The 12144-nt window shown below is 49.5% G+C and overlaps 1 protein-coding gene across 2 annotated transcripts in view; it reads right to left on the bottom strand.

Annotated features, from left to right (window-relative positions):
- Positions 1-408: 408 nt before the first annotated feature.
- Positions 409-12144, bottom strand: part of Map3k9 (mitogen-activated protein kinase kinase kinase 9) — a 62731-nt gene continuing 50995 nt past the window's right edge. Inside the window, exons 8-12 of one of the 2 annotated variants that reach the window (XM_021201607.2) lie at positions 11911-12064; positions 9527-9595; positions 8123-8235; positions 6441-7253; positions 409-5098 (exon numbers count right to left, since the gene is read on the bottom strand). In XM_021201607.2, coding sequence (XP_021057266.1) covers positions 4614-5098; positions 6441-7253; positions 8123-8235; positions 9527-9595; positions 11911-12064 — 1634 coding nt within the window. In that variant the 3' untranslated portion in view covers positions 409-4613. The remainder of the gene's footprint in view (positions 5099-6440; positions 7254-8122; positions 8236-9526; positions 9596-11910; positions 12065-12144) is intronic. The other variant, XM_021201608.2, reaches the window with a different exon arrangement.

A 12144-nucleotide genomic window follows, 5' to 3' on the forward strand; every position in this document is an offset into this window, starting at 1 on the left:
TCTCTTTTCCACTGTGAGACTCAGAGAGGAGGCAGGGACAAAGGCATCAAAGAAACCAAGGACCTGAGTGCTAGGGCAGAGCTCAGGAGAACCCAGCACTCTGCAGTCCAACGCTTCTCCAGCAGCTTAGGGAGGCCCAGGTGCCTCCAGGGTCCGCAACCAGAAATGGACAGAGAAGGCAGTGGATGGGAATACCTAGAAGCAGCTCATGAAAAAAATAAAAGAAACTCACTTGGCCTGCAGACCTAACCAGGAACCTGGGTCTGGGTTTGACTAATGAGATATGTATTGATTGCCCTTAATCAAACAAGATCCCAGCTCCTGGTTCATGCCCTCCAACTAAGTACCAGAGATGGTGAGCCTCCAGCTATCAATGCCAGGGAAGAGTCCAAGGAGAAGGGTCTTTCTCCTTTTATATGCGGATTTTATTGCAATTTTTGAACTAGGAAAATACTGTTTTGCCATCTGGAAATGTGTTTCCAACAACTGTATCATGACAGGAAGTCATTCTCAGGTCAAGCCAGGGACAAGTGCTATATGACTGAGCCATATGGAACGGGCAATTTTAGTCTTTGACCTCCAGTCACAGACATTCTCACTTTTCTCCACCAAGGGAAGCAGTGTTGCAAGGTGAAGCCATCTGTGCTGGAGCTGGGGATCTGGCACCACACATTTAAGAGACAGGACATTGCTATGTTGCCCCAGACTGACATCACACCTCAGGCTGAAGCAATTGCCCTGCCTCAGCCTCCTGAGTAGCTGGGCCTCCAGGAATGCATCCCAGAACCTACCTAAGACGGTAGGTTTTAAAGTTAGGGCCTTAAGCAGAGGAGTGAACACCACCCCCAGCTCACAGGAGGGCTTCTGAGGGCCACACATCAGCAAACTTCAGTTTGAAAATGGACAGCTGAAGTCGCCAGGTTCTTGCCACCCACAACTCTCTGAGGACTACTCTTCAATCTACCTCAATTCCAGTCTCCACAAGTCCTTAGAGGAAGTTCAGTACTTCACCAACAGTAGGACCTGCCTCTTTCCCAGGCCTTCTAGAGGCAGAGATGTGTACTTCTGATCTGTCGGATTGCGTGATTACTCACACACCCATCCAAAGGCACATGATCAAATAAACATGGTAAAAAGTTGGGGGCTCTGCACCCATGGCGGAGCACCATTGGACACTTACATCCTGAGGTGTGCACTCACAGCCACAGCCTTCAGGGCCCACTGTTCTTTACTCTGGTAGGTCCTTGCTTAGCAAGTGGGAGATGCAGTTACGGGGCTGGGGGTGGGGGTGGGATAGCAGAGGGAAGAAGAGGATGCGCAGAAGGCATGAACGTCATGAGTGAAGAATGGTCCTTCTCATGGGGCAACAGCATGGAGCAAGGGTCGGGTCTAGACACCCTGCAAAGTCTTGTGTCCCTGAGCAACAGCCTGAGGGTAAAGGGGTTTTGAAGAGTATTATCCTTTGCCACATGATGTTCCATGCCTAGGGACCCTTTTCCCAACGATTATTCCAGAACTGACCTGATTTCGAATTTTTAGCAAGCTATGACCCTAGGGATGATCCTCAAAAATCAGAGGCCAGCAAACTGCCACCCAGATGCTGCCACCAAGCCCCCGTTTCCTCTGTAAGACACCAATGGTAAGGACATCCAGCTGGCCAGGTTAAGTGGAGGAGGGAGTAGGAAATGATCATGTAGTCACCTGGGCTACATGATGTGGTGGGAGAGCATGCGCCTGGCCCAGGTACCCATTAATCATGTTCAACCAACTCCAAATCGCTCATCTTCCAGAAGCCAAAGGATAAAACTAAGGCAAGATGCCCTGAGGCAAAGATGGTGAGAACCATGCTGTCAGCTTCAGCACATTCACCGTGCAGCGGAAGAAGCTGGCCCTCAAGCTGGCAGGGAGCCACAGTGTGTCAATGCCCTTGTAAGGGAAGTGTATGATAAAGGCTTTTAGAAGGAAACCTGAGAGGGATCAAGATACAGGACCAGAGTCATGCAAGAAAAGAGGAACAGAGGAGGCAGGCCAGGCTCAGAGCTTTGGCCAGACTCAACCATCCAAACAGCGTGCGTCTGTCTGTCTGTCTTCCTGTTCTTGAGACAAGTGTATTAAATGTGAGGAAAATGATGTGACTTTTTTTTTTAAGGTCAGAAGGGAAAACATCCCTATTCTGAGTTGTTCAAATGTAGGCTATCGTTATGATGATGCATACAAGGTCACAGGGATGTGAAAGACCACGTGAAGAGCATCCGAGACAGCTTCCTGGAAATAGCTGTAAGTGGTGATGCAGTCATCTCCCCAGTTCCTAGCAACAGCCTAGGTCTCTAAGGATAAGCACTGGCAAGTGAAGGCATGAGAAGACTCACAGAAAAGAACAGTATCTGATCCTGTGAGCAGCCTGAAGGTAGCGAGCATGTGTTCCAAGCAGACAGTCACGTCTTTGAAGAAAGGGAAGTGAAAGGGAGAAGCTACTGTAAGTGGGTTTATTCACAGCTACCAAGCCTAGTCCTAACCATGACCACAGATAAGGGAACCTATGTCACTTCTTAACACTCATCCCATCTCTAGGCTCGCATGGAAGAGTGGCAGGCAGTGGGCCAGCACTGCATAGGTTTGGAGGAGCTCAACAAGAAACCCTTCCCCCACACTAACCCATGCTCACTGCAGCAGTCTACACAGCCCCGCGTTCACATCTCTCAGGTACCATCATCTCTTTAGCAAAGCCTTCCTCTGTCGAAGGTTGGGTGGAGATGGGCTCAAGCCCACCTGTCACTCCATGGCCTGTAGCAGCCACTCAGTGTGCACTGCATCTGTAACAATGTCTTTCCTGGAGAGATGGCTACAGTCAAAATGTAGGTAGGAAAAAGCCCTGCTTGGGGCTGGAGCACAGGCTGGAGCCAGCTGCTGCCTAGTGTAAAGCTTTAATGCAGCCAAGGTGTGCAGATGGAGCAGGGAAGCATCATCACTGGGTTGCCCGGGACAACGGGGTTCATGAGCTCCCCTCTGCTATCTGAGGGGTCAGAGGATGAGGGCAAAGTTAATCTCTTCCATTCTCATTTCACAGAACCAAGAGGGAAGACCAGATATTATAGCAAAACTCTGGCTGACGCTGTCAACACTGATCCCCTGTCTGAAACTGGGGTACAGGGTGGAGACAAAGGGCAAATGAGCTCATAAAGAACTTGTGGGAACCAACATCATCTCATATGTTCTTCCCAGAGAAACAGCACTGATGAAACCTGTCACCAGCACCATGAGTACCACTCTAACCCTCTGGGCATCCAGGCGGCAAACACAAGAGAGCCAGTAGACAGACTCCAACACCAGTGGGGACTGTAACCTCAACCAAGCTGTTAACTGTCACACACAACACAGGGGGCTCAGAGGGAGTGGACAGTGGAGAAAATGGGTGAAAACACTTTGAAGCTCAGCATTCAAGTTTAAGAAACAAATATTAAACACATCAGCACTAGCCTCTGTGGTTTCTTGCTACCCAGCTCATGGTGCAGGGCTCAGCACAAAGGCTCTCTCTGTATAGAGACAGAGATAGTGTCAGCAGCCACTGAGTACCTCAGGAACTGTATCACACTACTGCCTCACTGCGCCCAAACATTATTATTAATGGTTCCATTTACTTCAGGGGCATCACAAAATGGACAGTCCAATGAAGAAATTCCCATAACTCCAAACCTCATGGTCCAGAACCCAACCCCATATGCTATTGACATAATTCAGGCGTATCTGTGATCACACATGACCTAAAAAAGCCCACTGAGTCCAGGAACCAGAGGAAAGAATAGAAGCTCAACAAGACAGAGAAATGCAGGCCTTGTTCCTGACTTCAAGGTCAGTGAGTGTGTCTCTCAGATAGATATTCCTGAGATGATCTGAACCCACGCCACGCAACAGGTACTGATTTCTGCCTGTTTCTAAAACTTAAACCCAAACCAAACCAAGGCCTGCCTCGGTTAGCCTCCCCACCCAGCCTGACTGTACTGTTCCTGACTGCCTCCTTTCCTCTCCTCCCTCTCTGAACTCTCAGCTCCCATTGAGATTTGCACAGGTAGGCACTACCTGATCTGCCAAGCCCCCTGGCCATCATAAGGCCAGCCTATCCCCATCAGCTGGCACAGAAGGACTTAGGACACAAGACACTCATCCAATACCAAGGTGACACTGAGTCATGGGAAGAGTGGACGATAAGTCAAATCAATCACAGAACATCAGTACAGGTATGTGAACAGGTAGGACTCAGGGCTGACAAAGGGAACCCAGGACAGCTACGGCTGGCTGAGGAGGAGAGGCAGTGGACAGATGTGGCTGAATGACTCTGTAGTGTCATTTTAAAGGTAAGGAAGGCCGGAGTGTGGGGACATACGTGCACACCCCTCTCTACAGCCAGAGCTGACACAGCCCCTCTAGTGAACATGGAGAAAAGATCCTGCAGGTCAGGAGACCCTCCAAAGAGGCCCTGCTCCCATCCCTTCCATCTTCAAAGTGCATTCTCAGTGCAAGGAGGAGGTCTGGTTCCCAGGGGGCCTGAGACCGGGCTGTGCCAGCTCCCTCTGCCTCCTCCGATTTCTCCCTTGCCCGCCCTGGCCCTTTTTACACTAAGACCAGAACTCCTGTTGGATCTCATATGGGGAAGGCCCGTGTGCATTCAGCTCAGCTCTGCATAGGGGTACAGTGCTATCCTGGCTCTGCCCCTCGGCGTCCAGGTCCAAAAGTGTCCGCTCAGCAGGGGGCAGTGGCCCTGCCTGTAAAGGGAGCAGGGCTGGAAGTCCAGGCCGCTCTTCTACAGTGCTGCTGCTGCTGGCAAAGCAGGAGTCCAGGTTGCTGGGTGTTTCTGTGCTGGAGCTGTTAGCTGGGGAGGCGCTGCGGGCATGGCTGGGAGACACAAACCACCAAGGGTCCAGCCGTTGCCGGTTGGCAGAAGGACGTGGTCGAGGCAGAAACTCCAGGGTCTTGGGTCTCTCTAAGGTAGAGTCTCGCTGGGTGTTCCAGCGCCTTGGAGTTGGGGGAAAGACCACATTGGGGTCAGGGAGACGGGGAAAGTCACCTGGGTCTCGGCTGGGACTGGGAGTTTTCAACATGCCTGGTCAGAAAGACAATGGGAAAGACATCAGATGATGGCACCATTATTTCCAGCTGAGATATGCACCTTCCCCATACTTCCATATACTTAGGCAAATGTTTACAGAACTCACACTGAGTCAAGAAGTGTGCAGGGAGGTGCTGGGGATATAGCAGTGAATAGAAACAAAGTGGCCTTGGGTGAGGTAATAGTAACTAAGTTAAAGCAGATGTTGGGAAAGGACCCATAAGGTGGTCCCTTATGTTTGTAAATAAAGTTTTACTGAGACACATTTCTGATACACTCTGTAGCTGCTTTGTATCTCCAGCAGTATAGCTGAGTAGTTAGAGAGAGAGAGAGAGAGAGAGAGAGAGAGAGAGAGAGAGAGAGAGAGAGAGAGAGAGAACCCACAGTATTTACCATCTTGTCCTTTCCCAAAATAGTTTGCTGACCCTTGATTTAAGGGAATGACTGTCGTTCAGTGTTCATCTACATAATAGCCATATGACAGGAAATGATGATTCCTGCTGTCTCTATTCCCAGACAGGTCACAGACCATGTAAGAGACAGGCCCACAGAGAGAAGACTCACACAAAGGTGTGAGACAACTGTTGCACACACGGCAATCTCAATCTCACCGAAAGGGCACGAGCACCTCTGCTTCTCTCCATGTTCTAAGTAGCGGGTGTTTCTTAGCCAGCCTCGGGCCTTTTAGGGAGCAAGGATTGGTGACAGGGAAGTCCTAAGTTGAAAGTGCACATTCACAAGAGTTTCTGGGGTCAACTGCAAAAGGCAAGCTTATACATGTGGACAGTCACCTACTAGACATGTCTCCAGCTGTGAAGGGGCAGGTGTGCCTCAGGAATTAGTGACGGAGGAGAACGTGATGGATGGGTGGCAGCTGACCTTAGGTGTGTGTCTGAAGTAATGCTATAATGGCAGGGGCCCAAGTATGTGGCAGAAAACACCCTTCCTAGGTGTGGTGAAGACTCCGTCACTGTAGCTACAGAATCTTTAGGGAACAAGAAGCTTGACAGCTGCCCTCGGATGCTGGAGCCACCGCCCTGCCCCAGAGCAGGGTGTCAGCATGTCATTGATGCCCTTGTCTGTCTCTTCCTAAGCAGCCTGACTCCTTTCAACACTCAGGAGAAGATGCCCATGGTACAGGGCAGAGAGAAGCCAGCCAGCTCTGGACACCCTGCCAATTCCATATCATATTTCTTGCATGGTTGAACAAGAGAAGAAGAAATGGGGCTTATTCAAATCCAGAAGTAAAAGGATTGAAAATGAGCCACCTACAAAGATCTTTACTCCCAGGGCCATAAAAGAAGCAAAGAGAAAAAGGGAAGTGGCCAGAACTCACCTGTTCCAGGACTGGGACTCATTCCATTGCTGGAGGGGCTCCTGCTGCCTAGTAGTGCAGGGGCTGCTGTTGGCTTAAGTGCCCCATCAGAAGGAGTCCGCCTGTGACCACTGGGCTGCGTGGGGGCTGTGAGGGTGACATGGGTGGGAGTCAGGGACTGGTTGGGGTCTCTCTTGAAACGCTCCACTCGGACATTAACCAGGGGGTTGTGGGTGCATTGGGTTAGGGGTGGAGCTTCAACTGGGCTGACTGGCATTTCATAAACCACAATCTCATCACTGTCAGAGCGCAGTAGGGAGCGGGTAGAGTTGCATTCAGAGATGGAGGAGAGAGACAGCAGTGTCAAGGAGGCAGAGGGGTCTCCTAGCAACGTCATTGGCTCTTCCTTCTTGAAGAGCTTTCGGGAGGGAGGGCTGGTACTCCGACGAGGGCGGCTGGCCCTTTGGAAAAGACCCTCACGCCTCTTCTTCTCCTCCCGGGCTGGTGGCTCAGGTTCCTCTGGGGGGAGCAACTGGCATTTGCCAGCTTCTAGCAAGTCAAACCCTAGGCCCGTGGCTGCCAGAACAGCTCCACATCCAAGCAGAGCCACCTCACAGCGCCGGTGGTGGGTCCCACTGCGCTTGAGGCTGTTGGTTGGCGTCAGCTGAGGGGTACTGGTAGCTGAGTTGACTGGGGTAGGTTCCTCATGAACTCCATCACTGGAGGGGCCATCCCCATCCTCTCCACGAGGAAATGGGATACAGAGGTAGGACTGGTTGGGTGAATGCTGTAGGTGATTCTCTCCGCTTCCTGGGCCTTCACTATCCTCATCCTCTGTGCAAATGAGAAATGGCAGAGAAAATGGAGTGAAGAGTCTGGTCCTTCTTCCAGCTCAGTGTCAGAAAAGCAGGACATGAAACTGGGCACTGAGCCAAGGGGAACTGTTTTCTGTACACTCAACTGAGACCAACATGGGAAATTCACCTGCATTCCAGAGCCCATTTCTCTACTTGCAAACCAGAGTATCAGCTAATTTGCTGCCTCCCTCTTAGGGACTCTGCTGAGTGTGTATAAAATGCTGCACCAACCTCATAGCTGTTAAGCAAGTCTACTACCACTGTGCAATGCCTTTACCTCAATAGGGATGCTTACAAGAACATGCAGAATGAGTTCCTAGAGCCAGAAACATTTCTAATATTTTTGTACCTTAAAAACTAGAAAGGCTTTCGATTTCTAGCACAATTTTTTGCAAAATGTCTTAAGGTTGGTCTTCAGAAGAAATCAGAATCCTCTATATGTTTGAAGGCCAATCTGTTCTATTTATGGGCCTATCATGACTTGGAAATCTATAAAGAAAAGCATCTAGAGAGCTCAGCCACCACTCAGTAACCAGAGGAACAGTTGAAAGGCTAGGAAAGGGGAAATATGTTCGGCTCGGGCCCTCATCCCTGCACACTGTCCTGGAGATATTATTGTTGGATTCTTGGGACCGGAGGCAAAAGACAGGTTCCGTGGCTACAATACATGGAAACTAGGGTTTAGGAAAACCTGATAAAATGGAGAAGACAGAGTAGAGGACAAAGATGAGACAAACCCTATGGATAGTAAGTAGTACTGGGAATCCTTAAACAACACTGGAAGTCTAGTCAAGAATTAATTCTCTAAGGAAACCGGGAGAAACCCAAGACAAATGCTCTACTTACCTATCTCCATAAGGCTGGTGAACCCAGGTAGGGCGGGGCTACTCCTTGGGCCCTTCCCCAGGTTGGGGGCACTGGATGACCACTGCTTGTATCCATCTACCAGGGACTTGAGGCTGAAGGAAGGGGGAGGAGGCTCGTCAGCACTGGCTAGTTCCCTTACGGCCTCCATGGGCGCTCAGAAAGTGTCTGTCTCCTTAGTCACACTGAAAGCCTTGGGGGTCAGACAACTCTTCCTGAGCCCTCCTAGTTCACAAACAAGTGCACATGCTCTAGGAGATGAAAAGTGGTGGTTTAACCAAGCCCCTCACATGCTATGGAATCATGGAAAGAGTGGGTGAGCGGGTGGGCAAGCAGACAGAAAGAGTAAGGGCTGAGCCTGTGGAAGGCTGTGTCTGAGCCATTCTTAATGGAAAGGCAATCACCCCACAGTACCAAACAACACACTCAGAACATCACAAGGATTTCAGTGCAAACACCTGCAGTGCAAGGCAAGCATGGGGCAGATGAACCAGCAGAAATGGCCCCGGCCACTCCACTCATAATGTTTCTCAGCTTCTCCTTCCAAGCTTCTATCTCGCATGCTTAAGCTTCCAAAGCCATTCACTCTTCAAAAGGAAAAAAAAAAAAAATCAAGCAAGAAAGCTGCACCCAGCCAGTGCATGTGGGACAGACCTATATGGGGGACACACTATGTGGTACTCAAGCCGCAGTCTGTCTGGGCATGGAGACAAAAGACAGCGGCTTGATTTCAACTCCCCGCCATCAGCTCATTCGGCAAACTTAGCAATTCTTCAGAGACAGAATGGATCCCCCTTCCAGTTTCTTCCAAAGGGGGATCTGGATCTGGAGGCACTGGCCTGGCCTCCAGAGGGCAGTAAAAGGGAGCACTGAACAATCTACATGATAAGGTGGCACTGAAAACCCAGCACATCAGCCAGAGAGGACTCTTGGTTTTTAATGCTAAGGACCCATACATTAAAGCCTACTCTCTCAGGGTCTGAAGCCACCAGGAAGGCTCAACTTTCTCCTAGGCCTCAGAACTCTGCAGGCAGAAACACTGGTGAACTGAAGCACAAAACACAGAGCTGGAGAGAAGCAGCAACGCCACAGCCTGGGGCTTCCCACTGCACTGAGATGGTATAGTTCCTCTAGTACTGGGCCTGACAAAGCCCAGATTAGGAAATCAAAGCCAGTGCTCAAGCGTGCACAGCACAAGGCCTTCTCCTGGTACAGTGTGCACGGAGCAGCCCAGCAACCAGGGTGAGCCAACAGAGCAGTTTTCCCAAGGTGCACTGCTCTTAAAAAAATAGCCAGCTCGTCACTTGCAGCAATGAGAATGAGAACAGGAAAATGGAAGGGCAATTGCTACCAATACAGCTGTGGATGGGTCAAGACCAGACTCACCCCAAGTGGAAGTGTGGAGACTCTGATGGGGTACTTAAGCCATTAGCTTTTTCCCGTCTCTGGGGGGAGCTTCAATGAATAAAGAGAATCAGCAGTATGTAGTAGAGACCACAGCCAGCTCACCCTCTCCATACTCAAACTGCCCAGGCTATACCAGCGAGGTGGCCAGCTGTGCTCTGCCCGTCCAATCAGCAAACCTACTCCATGTTGAAGCTGTTTCAGGCCTAGGCTCTTCCAATGTAAGGGACAAGTGTCCCTGGACAGCCCCAGGGTAACTGCAAAGGAGTGTGAGTCAAAAACACCCAAGCTGCCATCAGTGAGCTGCTGTTCCCTACAGACATGTACTGTTAGATGAATGGGGAGGGGGATTCTCCCTACAGACATGTACTGTTCGATGAATGGGAAGGGGGGGATTCACTTTACTGAATTCAAGGGCTTTGCTATTACAATTTTCTTCACTCAACAGGCACTAAAATTAATAACATTATCATGGAGATATCTCTAACATTTTTGACATCAAAGACAATGGGACTCAAGCTTGTTAGAATACACTTTCATTTCTTCAATGAGAATTGAGAATAAAACCAAGGCATGTGCTTCTTAATTGTCTCAAAAGTCTGCAAGGACAGATCTATGTAGGAAGAAAGAAAAGTACAAAGTTAACACTGTAGTAGCAGCAGCAGCAGCAGGTTAATTTACTATCAAGACAAAAACAAGACAAACACATGAACCTTTAAGTGAAGCAGAAGCAGCAAAATCACTAGAGTCCTCTGAGGAGAGGAAGGGCCTGCAGGAAGGAAGGAAAACCACTGTGCACACTCACTGAAAATGGAGTGGAAAACTGAATTAGCAGACACCAGCGCTAGCCTGGGTAACCGTAGAACTTACACTAATGTCAGAGGGAGCCAGTGACGCAGGGTGACTGAGTTCCTCAGAGCCAGGCCATGAAGGACAGACTGCAAGTTCTTATCTGCTCTCCTCTCCTGAACTCTGTAGGCCTGTGACCCCGAAGGACGTTAAGTGCTGTACTCACACGGCAGACGGCTTGTCCTATGAGTCTACATTTTCTATTTAAAGCAACGTAGGATTTCAAAGCCTTACTTGACAGTTAGTATACATCCATTCTTTTTTTAAATAAATCTAATGTTATTTTTTTTTCCCTTGAGCTCAGACATGAAGAATGGAGAGATTGAACATAAAATATTAGTACAGGTTTGGAGGCCCCATTCAGTGAGCAACAGGAAGTCACTGAAGATGATGCTACGATTACTATCCTCACAGAAGAGCAGGGAGTACTCTAGAAGAAATACAAACCCTGATGTTCACACTTTGAATATTAAGTAGATGATGTGGAAGGCAGAGCACCATCCTCCCAGCATGGTAATTAGGTGCGTTCACCATGAACCAGCTAATTGATGCACTTCACAAGAGGAACTCAGCCAACCCTTAAGCTAGGTTCTAGTCTTATGCCTATTTTGTAGCTGAGAAAACATGAGCTCTACAGCTACCTGTGGAGCTGAGTCCCACCCTCTCTGCGCCATCAGGAGGCTTGGCCTATGAAAAACAGAGATGCAAAGAATTTGCCTCCCAGGCCTCCAGCCTGCAAGTGAGGATGCCTAAGGCACCCGTTGCCTAGAAGGGCATTAACGTGTGGTTGGTTGGGGAGTAGCAAGGCAGTCCAATGGGGCACAGGACATCCCAGGGCAGTGCCCGGGCTGAGGTCCTGTGCCGGCCTCTGCTTCAGGATAAAGCCCTTGTGGACCCTGCTCTTCCTCCCCTTCCTCTGAACAGACGGTTTATGGGGAAGCCTCAGGACTTAGCACACGCAGCCCAGCTTTCTGCATCCCCATCCTCTTTGGGCTATTTCCTGTTTTGAGAACCCCTGCAGGGGCAACAAACCAGCGGACTGAATCCGTCCTACCTGCCACTTGTCTTTGTGAGGTTTGAGAGGAACATGGCCAAATGTGCTCATTCACTTTTGTGTCACTCAGAATCTAGGACAACTTTTTTATTTCTCTGTCACCATGAAGACCCAGAAGCCTAAAATGTTTTCTGGCCTTTTACAGAAAGAGCTTGACGATTCCTACCCTACAAGAAAACCCAGGATCAGGAGACTGGACAACTCTCTAGAAAGGTCAGGAAGAGCTTACAAGCAGTAGCGTGCATCCATCTGTAATCCTGGCACTCAGGAGGTGGAGGCAGGAAGATAGAGAGCTTGAACACAGTTTGGGCTAGCCCAGCCCATCTTAAAAAATAAAACAGAGCCTGTGTATTTTCCCAAACATATTAAAATAAACAAGAGAAACAAAAGTATTTCCTATCATATTTTAAAATGTTGTGCCAGTCTGTGGGTGGGAGAGACATTCACATCATCTGCCTCTTACCCTTCATCTCCTGATGTGAGCTCTTTCTGCCCAAGTGTTCCTGGTCCCCACGTCCGGCCCTTCTTCTTTGGGGCCCTCTTCTCCTCCTCCTCCCCTTCCTCTTTTGGAACAACTGAGCTCCGGCCCCAGGTCTTACTACTTTCACCAGGTGTCACTGTGAATAACAAAGGTTGAGTAAGAGGAGTATCTCCAAAAACCCGGCAGACAGACCACACACACACACACACACACACA

This window comes from Mus pahari, chromosome 7 (assembly GCF_900095145.1).
Source record: "Mus pahari chromosome 7, PAHARI_EIJ_v1.1, whole genome shotgun sequence".
Taxonomy (NCBI): domain Eukaryota; kingdom Metazoa; phylum Chordata; class Mammalia; order Rodentia; family Muridae; genus Mus; species Mus pahari.